At 35.6% G+C, this 26,523-nt stretch overlaps 3 protein-coding genes across 6 annotated transcripts; 1 reads left to right on the forward strand and 2 right to left on the reverse strand.

The window, feature by feature from the left end:
* Positions 1-234: 234 nt before the first annotated feature.
* LOC107017636 (putative UDP-glucuronate:xylan alpha-glucuronosyltransferase 3) lies at positions 235-5,255 on the reverse strand. Of its 2 annotated transcripts, none has more exons than XM_015217828.2 (4): positions 4,884-5,255; positions 3,170-3,379; positions 2,291-2,928; positions 235-1,882 (listed from the first exon to the last, which is right to left on the reverse strand). In XM_015217828.2, the coding sequence occupies exons 1-4, from the start codon at positions 4,949-4,951 to the stop codon at positions 852-854; spliced, it is 1,947 nt and encodes a 648-aa protein (XP_015073314.1). In that variant the 5' UTR covers positions 4,952-5,255; the 3' UTR covers positions 235-851. The 2 variants fall into 2 exon arrangements, with proteins under 2 accessions (XP_015073314.1, XP_027772312.1); XM_027916511.1 differs by having other exon boundaries at positions 2,291-2,910; positions 4,884-5,229.
* Positions 5,256-8,645: 3,390 nt separating this feature from the next.
* On the reverse strand, positions 8,646-25,983 carry LOC107017637 (zinc finger CCCH domain-containing protein 55-like). 3 transcript variants are annotated; one of them, XM_015217830.2, is made up of 5 exons: positions 25,554-25,983; positions 17,019-17,990; positions 11,147-11,474; positions 9,308-10,766; positions 8,646-9,052 (listed from the first exon to the last, which is right to left on the reverse strand). In XM_015217830.2, exons 3-5 carry the CDS (start codon positions 11,410-11,412, stop codon positions 9,017-9,019), a joined length of 1,761 nt encoding a protein of 586 aa, XP_015073316.1. In that variant the 5' UTR covers positions 11,413-11,474; positions 17,019-17,990; positions 25,554-25,983; the 3' UTR covers positions 8,646-9,016. The 3 variants fall into 3 exon arrangements, with proteins under 3 accessions (XP_015073316.1, XP_015073315.1, XP_015073317.1); XM_015217829.2 differs by lacking the exon at positions 17,019-17,990; XM_015217831.2 differs by lacking the exons at positions 17,019-17,990; positions 25,554-25,983 and adding an exon at positions 16,590-16,984.
* On the forward strand, positions 13,790-21,367 carry LOC107016973 (uncharacterized mitochondrial protein AtMg00810-like). The gene is made up of 5 exons (XM_015217270.1): positions 13,790-13,802; positions 13,844-13,959; positions 16,029-16,162; positions 17,734-17,809; positions 20,363-21,367. The coding sequence occupies exons 1-5, from the start codon at positions 13,790-13,792 to the stop codon at positions 21,365-21,367; spliced, it is 1,344 nt and encodes a 447-aa protein (XP_015072756.1).
* Positions 25,984-26,523: the final 540 nt, after the last annotated feature.

A 26,523-nucleotide genomic window follows, 5' to 3' on the forward strand; every position in this document is an offset into this window, starting at 1 on the left:
ACAAGATGAGTTGTTTTTACTTACTTTGAATATATATTTTTACGTGCATAATGTGTTAATATGATATAATTGAGACACTCTTTGAATTGTCAAAGTCATAACACTCTATTATACGAGTATATATTAACTACTAGTCGAAGTTGAACAAATTATGATTACCAATTTACCATACCACAAAATACCAAAATCGAACTTAAAATATTAAACCATACCGAATTAAATTGGTCCATAAAATCTACAAATCGAATTTACCATTCAAGTGATTCATCCGAATCTTCTTTGATTGAAAAATTGGCTTTCTACAATCAACAACATACATAAATAGTGTAAGTTTGCTTCGTTTGTACACTCACTACAACAGTAATATGGTGCCTCAAAACAGACAGATTTCTCAATGAGACAGTGACTCCTCGTTGCAGCATTTTGCTGAACTTCAATACAATACCTTTACCACTATTATAAAGAAAAAGGACAACCAGGTGCACGAAACATCACATGTTCACGCATGGTCCGAGGAAGGGCCACATTCCAAGGGGTTTAATGTAGGCTGCCTACCCTGACTCAAGCATCAAGGGGTGTTCCCACAGAACGAATCCATACGGAGACAACTTAATTGTTTGCTCCAATGCTCCCCTTATAACTTAAGTAAAAGGATAATCAAGAAAAGAACATCTCTTGAGGCCAAGAGAAAACAGTCGTACAGGAAACAAGAAAAGATGAGAAACAATTGAAGCAACATAGCTGCAGAGTGGACTATTTTCAAGGGTAGGTACTAATGCCATTGGTTGACATTCAAGTTGTGACTCCGTATTACTTACAGACTAGCGAGGTATAGTAACAGAACCTCCTAGTTACAAAGAAGAAAGTGAAGCAGTATTGACCATGGGAGGTGTTGGTGAAGAGGTGGCATTATCTGTCCAGTTTGTTTCCCCCCAGTGCCATAACATGCTTTCCCAGAAGCAAAATTCTTCAAAACAAGTTTCCAAACGTGGGTCTTTTATTTTGATCTTCCAATGACCATCTGTATAGTTAGCTTTCTCAGCTTCTCTTCGATCCCACTCTAATGCAGCCTTCTGTTTAGACCTAAGCAAACAATATTTATGTAAGTTATCTGGCATGGCATCATGGACCTTCCACCACGTCCTGTGTGCCACATCACTTGCAAACTCCTGCAACTTACCCACATTCCAGTTGCAATCGTAGTCCCTGAAGCATAACCAAGGTTTCAGGCCTAAGTAGTGCAGGACATAAAGAACTGGAGGATCAGCACCAAAAAGAGATGTTTTCATTTGCTTTTTCTCCTCCTCATCACCTTCCCAATAATGTTTCAAAAAGTTCATGTGTTTTGGGATCCTATGCCACCAGGTGAAGATTTCGTTCAGATACCCCTGATCCCCACCATTGTACGATTCAATCTCATTAATATGATCCATCAACAGCTGAAATGTGCAATTTGATGGTTCAACGACCATCACACCTGAATTAAAAAGGGTTGCATTATTTCCTATTGCAGTTATTTCAGGCATCTCAAAGAGAAAATCAATATTTCTCAATATTAACAAATCTGCATCAATGAAGATGATTTTGTCATAATCTGTCAGCTGCCAAAGACGAAATTTGCTATAGTTCCACTCATTGTAGGCATCCTGTTCAGCTTTAGGATTCCTTATTCTCTTTATCGTGTGGATCTTCCATCCAGCAGCCTCCAAACCACCCCTGTGGTAGTCACTGATAGACTCATCAACAAGTATCACAAGATCTCGGGTTGAACCTGCCAAGCGGATACTCTGAGCTGCAGCTATGGCTCCACATACATAAAAATTAGCTGAGTGGAGAATAGTTGCATAGGCTTCTCTTCTTACATTTCCAGAGTGCCAACTTGCTGCAGAAACTTATGATGTTAGATTCTGAATATCATTTCTCGAGAAATTAACTTGAACTTAGAGATTAATCCTCTCATTATTTTCATTTTAGATGGAATAATAAAATGGTGCTTGACTGCTAATGTCACTACCACACTACCTCAAATTACCAGGAAAATGAAAGAAAACAGTAAGATGGATAGAAGCCGAGACAAACAGTTGTACAATATGTTTTCAGAAAAGGAAAATAACTTTAGTCTAAAGTTCTTTGAAATATGGAAGGAACAATGTCACCTACCTCAATTTGACCCTGCAATGTCTTGCAAGGGTCAGTTTAAAGGATGGTCAGATTGGTAGATTTAATTGTTAAATAAAAAACAGTATCAGAGTTATAGTGTTCTGACATAAAACTACCATCAGGAACCAACCTTTAGCCTTTAGAGGAACTGCAAGTTCACATGATCCAACAGGGAGGTGGAGCTTCTCTCTTAAAGTGTTCAAATTAGGTTCATATAGCCATGCATTGCCTTCACGTACAACTAACTCTTTACAGGTGAACAGATTGGGGGTTGGGAAATGCTCAGTAACCAGAAGCACATGTATTGGATGATACCCTTTATTACTGGCAGCCAGCCTTGCTGCTGCAAGCTGCAAGTGAAAACGAGCTACATCTCTATACCAGTCCTTAGACTTCTTGCATGGAAGCTTTACAACTATGAGATCAATCCTTGGTTTACCCGGAAACTGAATTTTGGGCAGAGAAGGACAAGTGGGAACCTCAAATTCTTCTTCTTCATCTATCCATTCAGGATATAATGTTTCCCATGTTATATTATTTGGGACGTGATCCAGGTTCAAGATCACATGCTCAGCGTCCGGTAATAACTCCTTCAACTGATCAATTTCACTGTCATTGAAGTTTAATATCCCGGCGCCCTGATACTCATGCCTATCGGCCAGTTTCTCAATAACTTGGGAAATTTGGTCCCAGTCAATATCTAAAAGTGATGTATAACGTTGATCAGCTGAAGGATGATCGCTTAACTCTCTGTGCACCAAAGCAGCCCTAGAATCAGGATTTTCACCATTGAAGCAAAGAAGAAGAATTAGAATATCAGATATAATATTGTCCAACTGATAACTAATCATGGCTAAATTACTTCTTACACAAACATCAATAAATAATCTATCTTTGATGGTATGCTGGAGAAGGACACCCAAGATAAGAATGTTTGAGAAAGTTCATTTGATGGTATTTTCTTTTAACATAACGAAATACTAACAAAAGCAAAACATTCTATACTTACCGAGAGCCTGAACGAGATATGTATTCCGTGTTATAAATTGCTGGAGAATGCCAAAGTGACCAAATTGCAACCACAGCAATAAAACCCAATATGAGCTTTATAGTTGGGAACTTGCAGGTAAAATTCCTGTTTTTGGTGGGACTATGAAGAGCTCTCTCCCCATCTCTGAAAACTTTACTTCTCAAGAACCTTCTTTTGCTTGTTTCCTCGCTGAGAACAAAGAATAGAGGTTATCATAAAAAAAAAAAGCAGGAAACATTATCTTAAACATGAAGAAAGAACTATCATATTGGATGATTTCTGACTTTTTTTATCCTTCAAGGATGACAAACTCACAACCTCTGCTCCTGGAGAAGAGTAAAAACAAAATGGGCATCGTACTAATTCCTCAGAGGTAAAGAAAAGGACATAGGGAATGTAAACCTGACAATTAAAAGGTTGCTATTTCAAACCTGACATGGGTAAAGATAGAGAGGAAAGAAACCACTATGTTTATCAAGAAAACTTAACAAATGTAACTGAGAGGAAGAAATCACTTGCTGCAGGATTCAAAGATCTCCCACTACTCGAAATGAAAAGGTTAATGAAGGTTAAGTGTGGCAGATATCCTTTCTCTACTCATAGAACTTTATGCCAGAATGGAAGAAAAAAAACTTAATACAAAGGATACCCTTCCATTACATCCTCTTCCTCTTAATCTAAACACATATCATTATCGATTGGGAGTCATCTAATGTGAGGTAAAACTCATTAGGAATAGGATTTCGGTACTAGGAAACAAAAGAAAGTAGTTGAAAACGCACATCATGCAAACACTTCTAGATTGCTACATCTTATATTTTCACCTTGAATACAAGCTCTCAACAAGGCTCCTAACTTAAATATTTTTTCTCAGTTGAGCAGGTATTCATCACCCAAATTTTCCATAAAGTCAGCAAGCATACAGAAGATGATAAAACAGAAAGTACTAGCAGTCAGACAACTAAATAGAGACTATACATGGAAGAAAATAACTCAATCAGCTGCGATGTCATGCAGAAAAGCAAAACAGAAGCAGTTGCATAACTATCTCACATCACAGGCTGCTGTCAGAACAACTAAAAGGTGTGATCTAGTATGACTAGATTCTCATCAGACACAAATTAGGTGCAGCAGAGATGTTAAAAAACAGTGACATATAGTCTCTTCAAGATATCTCAATTTTCAACAAACTCATTGTCCCTTCATTTCACATTTAGGCTATGTAATTTCTATGATTAAACTTCGATGATATTAAGTGCTTCGAGATCTACTAATTGCACAAGAATTAACTGCACGTACCAATATCATCCCAAAAAGAAGTGACCTTATACTTATACTTAATGCCCCAAACTCTGATCTGGGTGACAGTTGGATGCAAAATTCTATCAAACAAAAAATCCATAAACTAGCACAACCAAAACCAACCCACCCTCTTGATTTTCCCCCAAAATATGCTCAGAAGTAAACGAAAGTAAGCAAAAAAAAAAAACCGAACTTGATTCCACTGGAAATTCAGTACTCAACTCCATTCCCCAAATCTAAAACCAAAAACCCATCTTGACCCAAATGCTCAAACAGCAAAATAAGCACACCCAGATACGTAAACAAAGACAAGAAGTAAGCAAATCAGTAGAGTAACTTCAATCAAGATCAATGGAAATTCAAGAAGTAGAGACCATAGCTAGATACTTACGTGAATACAGAAAGCCTCTGTCTAGGTTCAATAGGACTAGGTGGTCCACCAGCTAAACTTCCTCTCATTGTGGGGTTTCCTTTTTCAAGTTTTCTAGCTCAAGGAAGACAAACACCTGAGTTGGAAAACTGAAAATCAAGTTCCCATTTCAAAGAATCAAGAAAACATAATCTAAAAATCAGTTCTTGATTCAGCTGATTCTCTGGGGGTAGATGGGAAGTAGTGAGAAAATGCCAAAGAATCAAGATTTGATTCAAGTCAGTAAAACAGATCAAAACAAATAGTTAAGGTAGAAAAAAATACTAAAAAATGGATAATGCATTTCAGTCGGCTAACTACACTTTCTTTTGGGCCTTATATATAACAAAGACAGAGACAATTTTGTGTTCGATGAAATTCGCTTCTAACAAAGACAATTTTCGTATTTAATAAAATTTAAAATTAAAATATCTAAATTAAAAATAAAAAAGTATTTATTATTTTATCAAAATCAGAAGAAAAATAAAAGCAGTTAAAGGTCCAGCAGGTAATTTTTTTCATTTTTAACCAATTATTATATGATTAAAAAATATAATTTAATTCTTATCAAAATTGTGAAATTCTGTAAAAAGAAGAAGAAAAAACAGACCTTGTATCGATATAATTTTTCCTAGTTTCTATTATATAGAACAGTGAAGTGGCAGGCCCGCCTATGTGGCGCCACTACAAATAAGGATTCCCTTTAAATTTATTTATTATCAAAACTAGGCTTTCCTATTCATGAAAACTTGTGATTTTATGAAAAGTTGTGATTTTTATGAAAATTGTGACTTTATAAAAAGTTGAGACTTTTTTATAAAATATTGCGACCCTTAGGAAGAGTTATGCCTTTTACGAAGAGTTGCGATTTTTATGAAAAGTTGTAAATTTTATATAAGGTTGTCACCCTTCCGAAGGATTGTAACTTTTCCAAAGAGTTGTGATCTAAAGTTTGTTTAGTATAAATAGAGGAATTTTCTGCCACTATCATTTATATTTTTTTTCGTTATAGGGTAGTCGAATTCAAATACATTCATTATGTTTCTTTTGAAGTTTGTTTCATTCCTTACAATTTTCTTCCTCCTACTTCATGGAGATTAATCTTTACTATAAGTTATTCATGTAACTGTGGCAATTTCTTTTTACTATTTTGGTGGCCTTTTTTAAACTTTGTGAAAAATTTCAGCAAGGATGATTAAATATTGATCTTCTCTTTCTTCCCTTCCTACGTGTTTCTTCCTTTAAACAAAGAGAATGATTAAATGATTTTAATCACAGTGTGATATTAATACTCTTGCACCTCTCAGTCCACAACTCACAAAACTGCTGAAATTGTTCAATTCATTATATTTGGTTCTTCATTAACAAAACATTTATTTTTGTACCATTATTATTTGTAGATTTTTTTCGTTATAGGGGAGTTGAATTTAAATACATTAATTAAGCTTCTTATGAAGTGTCTTTCATTTCTCAAAGTTTTTTTCCTCCTATCTAATGAAGCTTAATTTTTAACTGTAAGTTATACTAATTCATGTATCTATTGCAATTTCTTTTTTTCTATTTTGGTGTCTTTTTTTTTTTTTTGACTCAGTTAAAAATTTCAGTGAGGATGATTGAAAATTTATCTTTCTTTTTGTCTCTTTCTATAGTTTTTTTCGTATACCTTTTGGGGAAAATTTCTTGTGGTTTGAGCTATATTTGATAGCACAGAACAATAAATATGTGATAACAAATACGCAACCAATGCTGAACTTTGTTAAAAGAACCAAACAGATTGCTCTTTTCTTTGCCACAATTTATATTGATTGCTCATTCTAGGTACAAACATTTTATATGTCATTACACCCTTCCTAAAAAATTAGTAAAGAGACAATTAGTTCACTTCTTTTATCGCAAGTTAACAAATTTTTCTTTGTCTCTTCTTTTTAGGCATAATAAGAGATCAAGTTTTCTTGTAACAAATAAATGTCCAAAATACACTAAAACAAAAATATATTTTATCGGCAATGAATATGCATAGTAATGAAGAGTGCTATAGTCTTTACCTACATTAATTAATTGTCATTACATTCAATATTGCTATGGACTTTTTCGAGGGACATTTATAATTGTCTCTAAAGAACATTTTTGCCGCAGTGATAACTCTTTCTTATCAAGTTTTTTTTTAATGCTTTTTGATAAAGAAGTAATAACTCTTTCGTTTGGCTTCTTTCAATTAAATTTGAGAACTATAAATTTGGATAAAGTCCGATAGACTATCTTTTTGAAAAATATGTTAAGTAATATGCATTTTTCTTCTTGATTGTTAGGAAAGTAAGGTTGTCTTTATTATTATTTGTGGAAATTTGTGAGTTCAAGCACTCAGAAAATTATGCTTTGAGATTTTAATATAGTATGTGTAAAAATTTTGGTTTAGAATATCCAATTATGAATGATATAGCCTACCGCTTGGTTGATAATTACATTATAACCATAACATAACTATGGTTTAATTCAAAATAAGTTGGGCTGGTGATATGAACCTAAGCAATAGTAATGAATATTCTGAAACGATGAGGAAAAAAAATTATGATACTAACAATTTTAGGATCATAAGAAAGGAGCCGAAGGTCCTCCATTTGAATCAGTGAAATATGTTCTTGTATGGACGTGATGTTGAACTTTATTTGGGAGTGTTGTTGTTTGAGGCTTTTTTGGTCTCTTCTTTAACGTCTGATGTTGTTTAATTTAAGTTTTTCGAATTAGAAAGTTCCATTACTTCTGACCGACTATTTCCATGGAGATTTCTTATACTTAATATAACTCTATCACTCATAATTTTTGTATTAAAATCAAAATATAAAAATCATAGCACTTTTAAGATTTGGATTCCCTTAAGATAAAATGATCTTGACAATGTAGTGTATAAATCGAAAATCTGAATATTACCGAATGATAATTGTGAGCTTAATAACATAGTTCAATCACGTGCGTAGCACGAATAATTTACCTAGTGTGTGTGTGTGTGTGTGTGTGTGTGTGTGTGTGTGTGTGTGTATATATATACATATATATATATATATATATATATATATTTGATTTAACTAATTAAATCGAATAAATAATTCTTTAAAAAAAATTATCCAGTCCCGGTGATTATCTAACTTGACCCAATTACATTAAATAAACACTCATAATAACAGAAGGTATAATAGGAAAGAATCTTTTTGTAGAATTATAAATTAAACACAAAATTAAGTGAAAAGTAGTGAACCATACACTTGACAAAAAATGATCCCTGCATTACTAATCGATGCATTACTAATCCCAACACTATCAATGTTTGTACCAAACGACCCCTTAACGTTACTCTTTTTTTAGCTCGTCCGTCATCCTTCTCCATTTAAACATCAGACTTCGTTTACAACAAGATTCAAACACGTGACATCCTTCTCCACTTAAACAACAGACTCGATTACAATAAGAATCAAATCCCGTGATGTGTGTCTACCACACATCCCGCATTGCAGTGCCTTTGACACTGACCCACATACCTGATTGCTACTTCAAGCTCAGTACCGAAAGAGGGACCAAAGTCCCTGGTCACGGAATCAACAATCAATACATCAAATTACAAGATGAATTTCACTATATGGGGCAAATTCAAGTCTATGATAATTTCCTTTTTTTCAAGTAATTTATAAAGTAAGGAAAGAAAATGAACTAAAAACTCCAACTAGTAAAAGACTGGAACACACCAGAATATTGTATCAGACAAACAAGGTACTCATTAATAAAATCATAAAGAAGTTAAAACTACAATCACTCAACAAGAAAACGGACAAGCTAATAAGCAGGGAGACTGAGAAATCAGCACAACTTAAAAAGGAAACTACCATGTGATTGAATCTATAAGAAAGGAAGGCCAATTACATATAATGCTCAAACATGGTAAATCGGAAAATAAATGGTCGGAATAACAGAAAACAGCTTGCTAAACCAAATCTATCACACTATGAGGATATGTGATTTCAGCAAACAAAGACATCTAACATAACTAAACCTTCCAGTACATGTTGGAAAATCAAGTCCTTATTGAATTTGATTTTTCCAGAAGAGAAGGGGAGTCCGGCACCTCAAGCTTCATTCTTCAGAAGTCGCTCCACATATGCCTGTCAAGAGAATAATAAGTGGAAGTTAACATTTAAGCAACATATAAAAAAACTGGGCTAGAGCAGAACCAAGAGAAAGACAGAAACACACATCCTATCTGTAATATTATTCATTTGTGCACAATAACGAACCATATTTACAAAAAATAACATTTTAAGCCCAATGTGAGAAAAAACAGAATATGGTAATACAGATAGGAAGGTCTAATAAAACTTCATTTTTTGGAGGAATGGAGGGTTTAATAGGCAACTCACCTGTACAAGTTTGGTAATTTTAGGCTTTGAATGGGACAGATATTGCTCTATCTTCTCTTGCGTCTTAGGGACTTGTTCTCCTTGAATCGCACCAGTCACCTTATCAACCACCTTCTTAACAATTGTTTTATGAACTTCTCTGCTCATCTTACCTTCTTTCCAAATGGGTTTTAGGATCTCCTTGACGAACTCTATTAGAGCGTTTTTGAATAATCGCATCACCTTTTCATCTTTGTTACCGCTTCCCTCCTCAACCTTTCCATGCAGATTCATAGCTCCTGGATGATCATTTTCTTGCACATCCTTGGACTCCCCCGGAGCTAATTTATCCTTTCCATCAACTTCAACTAATTCATTCTCCTGCTGCTTCACTTCATCAATTTGATCATTATTTCCAAGTTCAGGATCAACAGTAGATGTTTGAATCACTTGGTCCATGGGAACCTTAATACTATCTCTATCCAAATAGAATGAATTGTCCGGGGGCAACTTAAAGTTGCCAGATGTATTCAGCTCTAAGCCATCTGGAGGATGATAGTTATCTAGAACCCTCATCTCAGGATTGGTCTGACCATATAGAGCATGAACAAGTGAAGAAATGGGATTTGAAGGTAGCATTCCAGAAGGACCAGAGGGATTTAAGACACTTTGTAGTTGGGCTTCTTGCAGTCCTTCCTCTAATTTCTTTATCATAGATGCTGGACAGGATTCCATTTGATGTACTTGCTCACCAATGTCATCTAAGGGCCTAATTTCATGATTTCTTGATGTGGCATCGTGAGAGAATTCACAATTATCCTTGTAGCACTTTCCTGCAGCAAAGTACTCACAAAGTGATTTCCCGGTTCTGGTTGCTTGATTGTCCTGACCATGATCAAAGGATGTACTCCGAGTGCCCTTGTCATAGTTATCACCTGAGGCACCATCATGAGAAAATCTGCATGATGCACCCCAGCGACAGTTGCTTTTCACAAAATTCCTGCAAGTAATTGTACCTCTACTCCGATTTCTGTTCAGCTCATCCTCCAAATGATGCATATCAGGAAGCATGTCCCTTGATTGGTACCCAGGACCTTCACTATCATTATACCTTGAGATATGCCCACGCTCAGGTCGACTACCCAATCTTTCTGACAAGTTGTCCTCTGAATGACCTTCATCCCTATGACTGGCAGAATCTAGATGAATGAACCTGCAATCACTGCCTCTCCTACAATTCCCCGCTGCAAAATTTCTGCATACATGGGAAGATGTATGAAGGCTAGCTCTTCTATCACCTGATGCATATGGATCACGTTTAGTATTATGAGGACTACGACTCCTATTCTGAACTCTCATACTACCCCTGTCCCGGCTCCTGCTTCTGCTCCTGGTCCTAAACTTGTCCCGTCCCCTGCTGCGACTCCTGCTCCTACCTTCTCCCCTTCCCCGGCTCCTGCTCCTGGCTCTGCCGACGTATCTATCAAATGAAAAACAAACAAACCACAACATATTAGTAGAAGTGTGATCAACCATGTCTTCTAGCCCAATACCCTCTTCCCTTCCCCCTCAACCCAAAGGGGAGATCAGGTAAAAGGGAGAGAGCACCAAAAGAATGATGGAAAATCAAATGAACTTGTACACACTTAGGAGCAAGTAAAACTGAAATATAAAAGAAGGTAAAGTAGTGTCGTCCCCCCAGCTAGAGCTTCTGTCTTTGCAAATTTTGATACATGAAATGCATCTCAAACCCAAGTAACAACCTTACTTGAGAGCTAATACCTTTTACAAATAAGGAATCAATTATCTTTTGATAATGATGAGTATGATGCATCATTAAACCAAATATTGTGAGCAGACCTGTGAGACTGGGCCCGACCATTATCTGGAGAGTGGCTATTGTTTCGCCTTTCCCGCCTTTCAAAAGCTGGAGACATGCTCTTGTAATGATAGTTATCCTTCCTCAAATCTTCAGTTCCTGTAACATTGTCCCCAGACGACCAACCTGATCTACTTTTGGACTGCCATGAATTTTCAGGTTTTGGAGGTCCCCACTCCTCATATTTCGGTGGACTCTCTTCTTCAGCATCCCACAAAGACTTGCGCTTTTTTGCATTTTCACCCATAGTGGCCCTTGATAGAAAATATCAGCAATATTTATGTTCTTTCATGAAGCATATTTGGAGACCTGAAAAGTATAGACATGATTTTACTATTTCAGTGGATCAAGCAGCCTCAAAGCAGTAACAAATAAGATTCTATCATGCGCCCTTTCTGGATTACTTCCATAGAAGATTGATTATCGTAATTCAAAAAAATGGAATAACAACAAAATAAAATACAAGTTCCAGATAAGAGTGAATGTTTGACCACTAAACTTAAAATATGCAGAATATGTGTTGTAGAAATATGAAACTCAAGATGAATATGCAAGTAGCATACATAAATGAGAAAACGAGAGAAGATCCCATGAAATAGTGTCATATCCCTATGTAAAGTTCCAAATACACTTGTCAATAGGTGTGGTAATATAATATGCTAAAGGGGACAATAGAGCTATAATCTCTTGCAAATCAACAATAGAAAAAGAAGAAAAAAATGTTACATGAAGGCAATATCAATTAGTCAAAATTAAGATGTTATTACACATACATTGGATTTAATGATTATCAGGTGCTTTTACTTTTGTTAGAGAGCTTTATGTTGGTGTTACAAGTGTCAATGTACAGATCCTCAAGTTTAATTTTATATCGATTATTGAGTACTACAATCAAATGGGCCCTAATAGAACGTGATTGATATAAAGGATTCGTACAACTGATATATCCTCTAAAGCTGGTATTAATCAATTGATTGATTTATTGGGAAAAAACAAACATGTAGAGGAGAGAGTAACGGAACGACACACTGACAGAGTCAATCTGATGCAGTAGTGACCTCTTGATTGATCTCTCAGCCAAGACAAGTCTATGCTAAGAATCAGAAATTGCACTCAAGAGTAGGTATATTTTTGAGTCTAGTTGCTAGAAGTATTAGTTTTCTTTAATACTAGGCAGAAATGGCTCGTGCTACATTGACATATTTTTACGAGCTAAATATGAGCATATATATATATATATATATATATGTATATATAAACATCGGCTTTTCACATATTGTACTTGTCTTTTTGTGCCACCAAAGAATCCTATCAATCTTACCTTCATTAGCATAAAGAAACAGGAAGATGTTGTATGTTTTAGTGTTAGGAAATATTCCTCCCTACTCCATCTTGTTCTCCAAAACTTTCACCTTTTTCAGGAAGCCATGACTTAAAGAAACAAAAATCATAGTATTAAATGTTACAGTGTCCAAAATCAGATTTTCAACATCTCATTAAACACATTTGCAGGCCTTCCATACAAATTAATCAGACTATTATAAGTGGCAGTCATTCGAGGTCTCCTAACTGTTTTCTCAATTTCTGAAACTCTAGACCTGAAAAACTCAGTCAACAAAAACTGCTTCAACAGAAAATTTCAGAGTCATCCAACTCAAAATCAAAATCATCCAACTCAATCTTCCAATACACCAATCCTTATAGAACCTATCTGCTCTTATTATATTCACCTACATCCTTTAAAACTTATAACAATTGTATTCATTGTAGCCTAAACCTTGGGATTTAAATAGCAAGAACGCAGATTAAAGTAAGTTCAGTAATTGGTGAAATTGAAAGTTTAGGTATGTATATAGAAGAACACTCTCTTCATGTTATTGTGAGAATGTACATCAATGCAAGGTTGATCATTCATGCAAATATGATTTTTAAGAAGTGTCAACTATACACAAATAAAATGAACATCATCAAAGTAGGATGCTCAACCTTGGTGATCGAAAGCTCATCGATTATGGAACAATGACATTATTCAAGCAGTGAGCAACAACGTCAGTCATTACCACACTATTTCATTCCAACATGCATTTGTAGGTTGACCAAAGGAAAACAAACCAGACAACCAAGAATTTCATTCTTCATAGGAATGATCTTACAGGTAAACCACTACTATATCCCTATAGGACTTACCATTCATTAATGAAGTTAGTTGAAGTCGTCAATTTATGTAGAAATCAAAGTTGACATTTTCAAACTCACTAATATGAATTTTCAGTAGTGTCTCTAAGAGAAGGTACTTGTAACCTCCTATTTTGTTTAAATTTCCCCAAACACGTCCACTTTAGATCAAGAACCAGCTGAACATAGTTGTTGAAAGCAAAAAGCCCAAAAGAAATTCATACAAGTACCCGGTATCAAGTAACAATCAATGAATCAATAATTCAGCTTGCCTTCAATCCCACTAGTTGGATCAGCGGTATGAAATCACTTTGGTATGTCTAGGTCTATATAATTCTAATAAAGGAATTAAGTACTATTAATAAGACAGAATTATCGACTTTTATGTTGATTGCTATTCTTTAGTTGTGTGTTTAGTATTCCTTAACTTTTTGGTTGGTAGGGAATTGATGGCTAGTGATGGTGATGCGCTTGGCAGCAGGGATGACATGTAAATGTTGCAGATCATACAGGGCAAACAACATTGGACTGGAGTGTTGTTCGAGGAGTAGTGCAAGTTGCTGAGCTCTTACTACAAGAGGGTGGTCGTCTAAATGCAGCTAATATGGATGGTTATCAGGTAAGATTTTTCTTGTATGCTTTTAGTAGACATTGCATTACTTGAAACACTTTAATATTTCATTTGGTGCTAAAATTTCTGAAGCTGAATCTGTCCAGTCTCCATGGTATTCTAGATACCCATCTAGCGCCTCATGAGCTGAGCTCATTATCATTTTGGTGCATATGTGATTTGGATTTTGCTACACCACATAGGTGATGAGGGTGCAAGGGAATTGTAATCTTGCCTGATGTAATAAAAAGTGCAAAATTTTCTTGTTTCTAGCAATGTAATAGACATGTTATATTTTAATATTCCCATAAGAATGTAATATGCACTTGTAGTTAGATACAATGTAATGAATTGTACCCTCAACTAATAACTAAAATGACAAAAAATGTACAATAAAGGAGACAATAAGATAATATTTGAGAACTTCACAAAATTTGGAGTGTAAAAAATAACAATTCAGTTCACCAAATGCCAATTTCATAATCTCAAAATGACAGGAAATTAACTTAAAAAGTGATCCTTAATTCTTGATCTCACTCTTCCGCTCGAGTATTAGCAAACCATTATCTACAACTCAATCAAGAAAGAGAAAACTAATGCACGATAAAAAGAAAAATTGGAACAACGGGAGGAAGAAAACATGACATATCCGTAGCTGAAAATCTGACAGAAGTAGCAGCCGATAGTTAACTTCACACTGTAAGTGAAAATAATTTCAGAACCTAAAAGTATCAAATAACAAAAGTCAAAACAAAAATTGAAATTGAAAAAATAGAGAAAATAGCATCCAGAAAATGCAAAAGGAGGCGGTGAAAAAACAAAATAAGGAAACAAAAAATTGAAGCCACTACGATTCAAATTATTGGGGTCTCCAAAGCACAAACAGAATTGAACATCAACAACAAACCCAAATAAGAATAGAAGGAAATATGAAGATACTCAGATGTTGAAGTTAAAACTGATAACTGCATAGCTAAGGGACTACTTTGAATCTACCTTCAAACATAAGTGATCATTTTTCTCATCATAGTTGTTTAAGGTTAACAATTACAACAACCATGGGAAAACCAACCATTATAGTTCTGAAAAAAATGGAAATGTTAGGAAAACATCAAAGAAATTTGGAGGAGCCTTACCCAGGATGAATGATGGAAACAAACAGAGAAGATTTGAGGTTCTATGATTCCTAGGAATACATAGCGGTGAAGGGAGAAGTGGAAAGATGAAACCATACATTAATAACAACACACACATGATAATAACGTGTCAATTCAATATAGCTTTACAAGACACATAAGGTATAGTGAAGTACTAAAATGACAAAGAAATCCCCAGATTTAAATTAAAAGACACAAAACACACATGTTGAAGAAACCTTTTCTAATATAGTAAAACTCAAGTTACCGTTCTCCAAAGAAAAGTGTTTCAACAAAACAATAGGTTTTCTAAACATGGTTCAACAATACAATATTAGTATTATTTTCTATTGCTAGCTATGCAATAATTTTTTTACAACCTAGAAAAAACCTGAGAGCTAATGACAAACAATTTGAGACTTGGTGGATAACGGGTCCCCCCTCTACTCCTCTTCACTTAAATATCAGGTGTTTGCCTGCGGCAGGACTTCAAACCCCTCAGGTGCACCTAAAATGTCACGTATTGCACACCTACCACTAGACCCAAGCTCTAGAGACAGCAGCAATAGAATAATTGCTATACATACAAATAGAAGGACCAAAATAAAGTAACTACATTTCTTTTGTTTGATTGATATAAGAAAGTAAGATAATAAATGTTCCACGAAGATCCCCAAAATATTAGGGACAGCAACACCAATCCCCAATAAATCCAAGAGAGAAAGAATATCCAACAAAATTAGCTACACAAACTAGTGATCCAAGAACACAACAAACAACTAGCAACTACCGCCATTAACAGAATAAGAACCAGAACAAATTTCATGTTATAGCACTTAAAGATAACAACTCTATTCATATCTCCAAATCATTATAGTCAATCACTTCTGACTGTTGGAAAGGTTCTTTATCCTAACTAAATTTACTTTGCTTAGGCTTCAGGAGAGTCGGAAACTTAAAACGCAGTTGCTAATGGTCCAGCATCACTTGGTTCTTCTACAAGTTCTGAACCAGACACAAAAATTTCCAATTTTCTATGAACTGAACGATGTACGGCCTTCCACAAAATGGAAGCAGTAAGTATTTTGAGCAGGATGAGGCATCAATGGGGTTGTCAATCCTTTAAATTTTGTTGACAGACTTCACACTCGTCACAAACAACTTAAAAACATACCTAGTGAAGTCCACACAGTGGGTTCTGGAGAAGGCAGTATGTACGCATACCTCATCTCTACCTCAGAAGTGATGTAGAGAGGTTGATTCTAATAGATCCTCTTCTCAAGACAGAGAGTCTAGGAAAAGACATAATGAAAGTACAATGGAGTATGGACAATAAATAGTAACAAAAATAACAGATAGTAACTAACAGTTCTATAACAAAATAATACTACAAACAAACTACACAACATAGAAAATAGTCACAGAAATTGAAGAGCGAGAAACTACAAGAGTAGTCCTATGACTGCTATTAAGGGCAACAAGACAACTTAATGGCTAGAATACCAGTTGCAGCTGAATAGAACACTGGTGAGAGGTTATGTTGCATCCTAAGGCCATCACTTAAAATGTATATCTGATGTTGCCAGCTAATGCACGTCCATAGAAGATGCAACCATTTTGCGAGCCTAAATATAAGATGTGATTCCAGCACTCATCTCTGAAGACAATTTGACCAAAGAACTTCTATTGAACCTTGAATCATCCAGTGGATATATGCTTATATAATTAACGGGCTCATTTGGCTTTTCAGTAGCAGCTAAATATAAACTTTATTTATGTCAATTATTGCACTTGATGAATCAAATCATGACAGGTATTCCTTTTTAATTCTCAAAAATAAAAGTCATGACGGGTCTATTAGTTTCACATTCAACAATCTCCGACGCATATAGTAAAAACGTCCCCAAGTTATTCTTGGTAAAAAAATCGTACCCAAATTTCTTTTGACTAATACTTTGGTGTTGAATAATGGCCTCTTCTTTTTATATTCCTTTTCTTCTCTTCTGCCTCTTTTGTTATCCCGACTCTCCAACTTCTACTAGCTTTGACTTTATACAGCATGCTACAGCTAGTCTGCTACTGCTACTTCTGATGGTGAACAACCATGTCATCACGTCGAAAGAAGCAGAACCGATATAACCATCCAAATGTGCATCAGTGAAGCGCAAATGACCGATAATATCATTCAAGCCTTGCCTAATTAAGGATGATTAACAATAACACCAGTGAACTTAAACAAACACAAATTATATTGAAAGTCTTCCATCAAATTCCATGAGGGAACTGAACTTGCCAATGCACCAATAAATACCCACCCAAAACTATTTACAAGGGTCTTTCAGTTCCTTCAAATTCTCTTCTGTTTGTTCTTGTTTATATTATCCAAGATACATGAAACAAAGGAGCTAACTTCAACAATCTCATTTTCAGCCTCGTCCTTCTAAATATCCACCCTAGTAGTCTCTCTAACTATTTTTGATGTCATCAATTCAATTTCAAACACCTTCCACACCATGCACCATAACATGTTTGTGTCGAACCATGAAGCAACAATTATTAACATTCTCTACTGCAGTCCTACATATGAAACACCAACTTTTATAAATTTTACTCCTCCATTCTTCTGTGTGGATGGCTTTCCATGCAGATCTTTTATTGATGAAGTAAAGATGACTTTCCGTGCAGTTTATCAAGTTAAGAAAGGTGAATTTCTTGAAGCTCTGGTAACCCAACTGAAGTGTAAGGGAAGTCTTCGTTCTCTTTCAAGTAATATGTTATAGAAAGACTTGGATTGAGAAAATATCATCTCTCGCACTTCTCATTTGGGCTGTTATTATCGATAAGTGATGTTTTTTGCTTGTAGAATGATTATTTCACCTTGTTGAGCTCTTCCATCACCTAGCACTGCAAATTCCTTTCGAAATTCAGGTCCAAATAAATTTTAATCTCTATGTTGCTGGCATACAAGACTAAGTACTACCGTTCGTAGGCAAGACATTTGATGACAAAGAGACAAGTGTTACAAAAAAAAAGAATATAGTTGCACCATTTTCAGAAGTTCACAATTTCTGGCTTTATTTCCAAATAAAAGGCTATCTTTTTTTGGTATAGGAGGACCTCTCACTTTTTAATGTTCACTAGCTTAGTGCTTGGCTAATTTTTGCTATCAATAAAATTTGTTTATTGACACAAAAAAAATTATGGCTTTATTTACTTAAAATCTGATATCTATGTCAAACCTGCCCACCCTTTCATTACACTCCTTTGTAGAGTTGCTCTATAAGGCTGCATGACTGATCTCAGTAATTCTCCGACATGATCCTCCTCTACAACACTAGTTACTCTTTAGAGAAACTTCAAATCCCTTTTCCTATCTTTTGTAACTTTACTAGCCTTTGAGCAAGAGCAACAACTCACCAATACGGCAGTACCGCCAATAAGGACATGCTATAGCTTAGAGTATTTCAAATAGTGCTCTTAATCAATACTTCTTCTTTTTAATACTAGCCACACTTCATCTGGAAGTATATGAGAAGAGTAGTGAACTCCTCATATAAATGAACGAATTTAATGCTTCGGGCAAACAACTCCAGAACAATTGTTCATCACTTCCGGCAAACAGATTAGGAGCAATTGACAAAGCTAATTACCCACATTCCAGTAATCAAGCTTCAGATCTAGTCTATATGCAGAATCCCCAGAATACTATCCAACAAATTAAATTGTCCAAGTCCCAACCACAGTACAAATTCAACCAACAACAAGCATAAATCAATCTTAAACTAGTTTGGGTCCGCTATATCTATGTCCACTACACTCTATTTTAACCCATTTCCTAAAATTAAGATCCCTTAAATTAAATATCATTTGTCCTCCCACTTGCTAACATGTCGAGCATAATTTAACATTCTTCAAGCATCAATATGCGTATAAAAGAACGTGAACGTGAACTTTCACTTACATATCAGAAACAAGGAATCAAGTTTTCCTCAGCCGTTTCCCAAATTTGGACTAGAATAACTAACCTCACATAAACAAATTAACCCCTTAACAAGATTTGGACTAAAACAACTAACCCCATATACACAAGCTAACCCCTTTACAAGATTTGATCTAAAAACCCTAACCCCAGAAGATTTGAGCTAAAACGGCTAAATTCACATACACGAGCTCGAATCACCCAAATCTCACAAGCTAAAAACAAAGAAAAAGACAAAAAATGAGTCACAGAAAGATACAAAATCTGTTGCCCTAATTCGATTTTTCATGTTTACCATAACATACAGAACACAACAGAATAGATCAATTCAAGAAAAGCAAAAACCCCTAATTTACAAACATGAAAAGAGCAAAAGGGAGTGAGGAGAAAAGGGTACTGACCTTTGGCAACAAAGATGAAGATAGAGAAAAGGGAGCTTTGTTTCTTTGTTCTGAAATCTTCTATATAAAAAAATCCCTCAAGAGTAGAGAGTGAAAGAGAGAATGTGAGAGAATTGTAGAAGAAAAAGATTATTTGAAGGAGTTCGTCTATGGCCTATAAGTCTTCGCAACCTCTCTACACATGAACTACTGGGTCTGTAAGAGAGGTATTAGCTGAATGATAGTCACTATAGGGGTATTTTGGTCATTTTTCTCACCTTACACAATCTATAAATCTATCATAGATTATTGGCATAATTATACATATGTCCTCCTATTTTATATGGTATAAAATTGAATTATTAGATACACACGTCATAATGTGACAATTTATGTGAGCCACCAAGTAAAATATATGCTTAATCAACTCTATACCAAATTTACGTACGTCTTTGCACACTCAAAATTAGAGAGTTTCTTTGATCTATTTAGTTTGTTGAAGGGTAGGAGTGGTCATGGTATGGTATATATCGAAATTTTTAGATATCGTGATTTTGATATTATAATATTTGGTATGGTATATGATATACATTTTAAATTTTTTTGGCATTCAATATGGTTTAAATACTGAATACCTTATTGAAGTATATTGTTATATAAACAACATTTATATTATGAAAGGCATAATACATAAACATGACATTTAACTTGGCGTCAGCTGACAACTATGACCTTTAACTTTGGGTGTGCACAAGTAGGCACTTAAACTTGTATAAAATTGAACAAATTGACACATTCGTCCTGCATGACACCCTACATGGCAATTTATGTCTTTTACGGCATTGTATGTGTATCATGTCATATAGCACAAATGTGTCTACTTGTTCAATTTTATACAAGTTTAAGTGTATACAAAGGTAGGCAATGATCAAGCATCTAGATTGTTGAAGTCTCTCTATGGTCTTAAACAAGCTTCAAGAAAGTGGAACATTAAACTCACCACTACCTTGATTGATTCAGGCTTCATACAGATCACTAGAGACTATTCTTTGTTTACTAAGAGGAAGGAAAATAAACTGGTGGTTGTATTGATTTATGTAGATGATTTACTGATGACAGGAAGTGATTACAGTATGATTCATGAAACCAAGACAGTCTTGCAACATGCATTCAAGATTAAAGACCTAAGGGAACTAAGGTACTTCCTTGGGTTGGAGTTTGCTAGAAGTGAAGCTGGGATTCTTATACATCAGAGGAAGTACACTTTGGAGTTATTAGCAGACATGGGACTATCAGGTGCTAAACCAGTGTCAACACCTATGGAGCTGAATCTAAAACTCACTACCACAGAGTTTGATTCTCACATAAATCCTGCACATATTGATACACTCCTTGAAGACCCTACAAGCTATCAAAGGTTGATTGGGAGGTTGTTGTATCTCACAACCACTAGGCCAGACATATCATTTGCAGTTCAATGTTTGAGTCAGTTCATGCATGCACCAAAGGCCTCACATATGGATGCAGCACTCAGATTGGTGAGGTATTTGAAGACAGCACCAGGTCTAGGAATTCTAATGTCATCTACTGGTGGAAATAATTTGCAGGTGTTTTGTGATGCTGATTGGGGTTCATGTATCAACAGCAGAAGGTCAATCACTAGATACTTAATCAAATATGGAGATTCTCCTGTCTCATGGAAGTCCAAGAAGCAGGTTACAGTCTCTAGAAGCTCAACTGAGGCTGAGTACAGAGCCATGGCCTCAACTGTTGCAGAAGTTGTTTGGACTGTTGGTTTGTTTCAGGAGTTAGGTGTTGTCATCTCCCTACCAGTACCTGTTTATTCAGATAGTACTGCAGCATTACAAATTGCAGCCAATTCTATGTTACATGAGAGAACAAAACACTTTGACATTGACTGACATTTCATCAGAGAAAAGATCCAAGATGGATTGCGTATCACTGCCTATCTACCATCCTCAGATTAGCCTGCAGATGTTCTTACTCAGACAAGCAATTTTGAATGTCATATAACCGGAGTGTATGCTCCGAATAATAAAGTGGAGAGGAGGGTTGTATAGGAAGAACTGGCTGATGTAAGAGGCTTGATGGATGGTCCATGGGCTGTTTGTGGTGACTTTAATGTCTGTAGATTTTCTTCTGAAAGAAAGGAATGCAACAGGTTATACTCAGCAATGACAGAGTTCTCATAATGCATTGAAGACGTGAACCTCATTGATCTGCAATTAAGTGGTGGAAGGTATACCTGGTACAAGGGTGATAGCCATATCACAGCATCCAGGATAGACAGGATTATGGTTTCAATAGAATGGAATAATCTTTTCTCCAACATAAAGCAAACTACTATGCAAACAGTGACTTCTGATCATGTTCCTATAGCCTTGCTATGTGGGCATTGGGAACAATCTAAATCCTATTTTAAGTTCGGAAATTGGTGGCTGACACAAGAAGGATTTGTTGATAGAATCAAGGTTTGGTGGAATGATTTCGAATTCTATAGGAAGCCAGATTACATCTTAGCATGCAAACTCAAAGCCCTCAAAGGGAAATTGAAAGAATGGAGCAGAAATAACAAGGTAATCTGAAATTGCAAAAGAACAACCTTCTCAATCAGATGGCTGAGTTAGAATCACATTAGAGCAACAGAGTGTTAACTGAGGAGGAGATAGAAAAAAAAGCCACACTTTTCATAGAGTATGAGGGGTGTTTGAAGAATAAGGAAGTGGCCTGGAGATAGAGATCGAGGGCTTTGTGGCTCAAGGAAGGGGATAGGAATACAAAGTTCTTCCACCAAACAGCTAATGCCCACAAGAGATGCAACAATATTGATCAACTGGAAGTTCAGGGAGAGACTATAACAGAGCCAAATAGAATCAAAGAAGAAATTATTTCTTCCTACAAAAAATTGTATATAGAACATGAAGATTGGAGACCCTCTGGAAATATCAGCAACCATCCTACCATTACAGAGGGTGAAAATGAAGCATTGCAGGCAGATTTCAAGGAACAAGAAGTACTTGAGTGTTTAAAAAAGTGTGCTATAGACAAAGCCCCTGGTCCTGATGGATACACAATGAGGTTCTTTCTAAAATGTTGGGAGATCATTAAGCATGACATTATGGGGGCTTTTCACAATTTTCACTCAACTGGGATGTTTGAAAAGAGCTATAATGCAACCTATATAGCATTGATTCCTAAGAAGATCGGAGCGAAGGAACTCAAGAACTTCAGACCCATCAGCTTAATTGGAGCTTCTATAAGCTAATGTCCAAGGTTTTGATAGAGAAGGTTGAAGAGAGTTGTGGATAAGTTGGTACACAAAAAACAGATGGCTTTTATCAAAGGCAGACACATCATGGATGCATTGCTCATTGCTAATGAAGCAATTGATTCTAGAGTGTCCCAGAAGAAACCTGGTATATTATGCAAACTTGATGTTGAGAAAGCATATGACCATGTGAATTGGGATTTCATTCTAAGTATGCTGAGACAAATGGGATTTGGTAGCAGATGGATCGGTTGGATCGAGTTTTGTATTTCAACTGTTAAGTTTTCAGTAATCATCAACGGGTCTCCCGAAGGCTTCTTCAATGCACGCAGAGGAGTCAGGCAAGGGGATCCTTTATCACCCTTCTTGTTCATCATAGCTATGGAGGGGCTTAACAATATGTTGAAGATAGCCAAGACAGCTGGAAGAATACAAGGATCTGAAATCAGTAAGGTTGCGGGAATAGCATGGAGATCATACACCTACAGTATGCTGATGATACACTAGTATTTTGTGGGACTGAGGAGGAGCAATTGCTGATTTTGAGACTTATACTAGTCTACTTTGAAGCCATATTTGGACTACATATAAACTGGAACAAAAGCCATTTGTATCCAATTAATGTGGTTCCGAATATGGAGCACCTCTCACAACCCTTGGGAGGAGTGATAGGTACTCTGCCATCAGTATACTTGGGCATGCCTTTGGAGGCAAAGTCTGGAGCCATAGACATTTGGAACCCAATAGTGGAGAAATGTGAAAAGAAACTAGCCAGATGGAGATCACAATACCTCTCCTTGGGAGGTAGATTAACACTGATAAACTTTGTTCTCTGTTCTGGATGCTCTACCTACATATATACTATCTATCTTCCATATTCCTGAGTCAGTAGTTCAGAGGTTGGACAAAATTAGAAGAAACTTCTTGTGGCAAGGAAATAAGGAAAGAAAAGGTTTTCACTTAGTCAAGTGGAAGAACATCATTATAAGTAAGATGCAAGATGGATTAGGTATCAAGAATCTTAAAAACCATAGCAAAGCTCTTAAGATGAAATGGTTATGGAGGTATCATCAGGAGGACCAAGCACTATGGTATAGGGTGATCAACCAAAAGTACGAGGAGCTAAATAAATGGGTAACCAAAGAGGTAAATACCCCCTATGGGATTAGCCTTTGGAAATCCATCCGAATATTTTGGCCCATTCTCAGTACCCAGTCAACTGTCAAGGTACAAAATGGCAGTCTTGACATTGGATAATGTGGCCAAGAGAGGAATCTCTCTATGTAATAGATGTTCCTTGTGTGGGAAGGCTAATGAGACAGTGAGACATCTCTTCTTACATTGCAACTTCACTGGGCAACTGTAGCAGATTTTCCTTAATCTCAGAGACATATCTTGGTGTCTGCCTAGCAAGATTGATGAGACTCTATTCGGTCGGGAGATGGCTGGAGTTAGGGCTACAAACAGAGAAAGATGGCGGATGATCCCTGCTAGTATTTGGTGGACTATATGGAGGGAGAGAAACGAGAGATGTTCTGAGAATAGGAACAACAACTTGTAGGAAGTAAGCTTAAGTGTATTTTGTTGTTCTGCTTTTGGTGTACAAATGTCTACTCCAATGAAACTGAGTCAATCATAGATGTTTTAGGATCCATTTAGATTTGGTTCAGTTTTTGGATAGATTATACTTACTTTCTGCTTTTGTAAATATGGTTTTTCAGTACAACCTAAGTACTCTGTGAAATACAAATGTTACAGTTTCGAAAAAAAAGAATGGAAGAAAAAAAACTTATTACAAAGGATACCCTTCCATTACATCCTCTTCCTCTTAATCTAAACACATATCATTATTGATTGGGAGTCATCTAATGTAAGGTAAAACTCATTAGGAATAGGATTTCGGTATTAGGAAACAAAAGAAAGTAGTTGAAAATGCACATCATGTAAGCACTTCCAGATTGCTACATCTTATATTTTCACCTTGAATACAAGCTCTCAACAAGGCTCCTAACTTAAATATTTTTCTCAGTTGAGCAGGTATTCATTACCCAAATTTTCCATAAAGTCAGCAAGCATACAGAAAATGATAAAACAGAAAATACTAGCAGTCAGACAACTAAATAGAGACTACACATGGAAGAAAATAACTCAATCAGCTGAGATGTCATGCAAGAAAAGCAGAACAGAAGCAGTTGCATAACTATCTCACATCCCAGGCTGCTGTCAGAACAACTAAAAGGTGTGATCTATTATGACTAGATACTTATCAGACACAAATTAGGTGAAGCAGAGATGATAAAAAATAGTGCCATATAGTCTCTTCAAGATATCTTCTTCATTTCACATTTAGGCTATGTAATTTCTACGATTAAACTTCGATGATATTAAATGCTTCGAGATCTACCTATAGCACAAGAATTAACAGCACATACCAGTATCATCCCAAAAAGAAGTGAACTTATACTATACCCAATGCCCCAAACTCTGACCTGGGTGACAGTTGGATGCAAAATTCTATCAAATAAAATATCCGTAAACTAGCACAACCAAACCCAACCCGCCCTTTTGATTTCCCCCAAATTATGCTCAGAAGTAAATGAAAGTAAGCAAAAAAAAACGAACTTGATTCCACTGGAATTTCAGTACTCAACTCCATTCCCCAAATCTAAAACCAAAAACCCATCTTGACCCAAATGCTCAAACAGCAAAATAAGCACACCCAGATACGTAAACAAAGACAAAAAGTAAGCAAATCAGCAGAGTAACTTCAATCAAAATCAATGGAAATTCAACAAGTAGAGAACTAGCTAGATACTTACGTGAATACAGAAAGCCTCTGTCTAGGTTCAATAGGACTAGGTGGTACACCAGCTAAACTTCCTCCATTCTGGGGTTTCCTTTTTCAAGTTTTCCAGCTTAAGGAAGACAAACATCTGAATTGGAAAACTGAAAATCAAGTTCCCATTTCAAAGAATCAAGAGAACATAATCTAAAAATCAGTTCTTGATTCAGCTGATTCTCTGGGGGTAGATGGAACTGTGAGAAAATGCCAAAGAATCAAGATTTGATTTGAGTCCGTGAAACAGATCAAAAACAAATACAAAGTAGCAAAAAACACTCAAAAATTGATATGCATTTCACTCGGCTAAAGGTCAAGAAACAACCCTTCTTTTTTTCGGCGCTTCTAACCCGTATCCGATAGAGTTCGCTTCTAATACAGGAAATTTCCGTAGTTAATAGGGTTCGAATTTAAAATCGCTGAATTGAAGATGAATAAGTATTAATTACTCTATCGAAGTCAGGAAAAAAAACACTTGAAGGAGTATTTTTTTTATTTTTAACCAATTCTTATATGGTTAAAAAATATAATTTAATTATTTTCAAAATAGTGAAATCATATAAAAAGATTATTTGTATTAGTCACAAAAACAAAGATATTTGTTATCATGACCTTCCTATAATTAGGTGATATATTAGTATTGGGAACTTTTATATACAGCAAATAAAAGAATCATATTTGTATGCTATAGCAAAGTTTGCATAATTATGTTCCATAGCAAACATAAAAATTGTATAATTCGCTATACATATACAGTTGAAGCAAATTGTATAAAACGAAGTGTATAAAACAAGAAAGAGAAAAATACTTGGGCAGAGAATTTGTATAAAACCGAATTGTATTATTATAAGTGTATAGAATGATTATATACAATTTATATTGGTATAAAATGAGAAAGAGAGAAAGACAAAAGAGACTTGACAAGGAATATACAATTGAATCGAATTGTA

This window comes from Solanum pennellii, chromosome 4 (assembly GCF_001406875.1).
Source record: "Solanum pennellii chromosome 4, SPENNV200".
NCBI classification, from domain to species: domain Eukaryota; kingdom Viridiplantae; phylum Streptophyta; class Magnoliopsida; order Solanales; family Solanaceae; genus Solanum; species Solanum pennellii.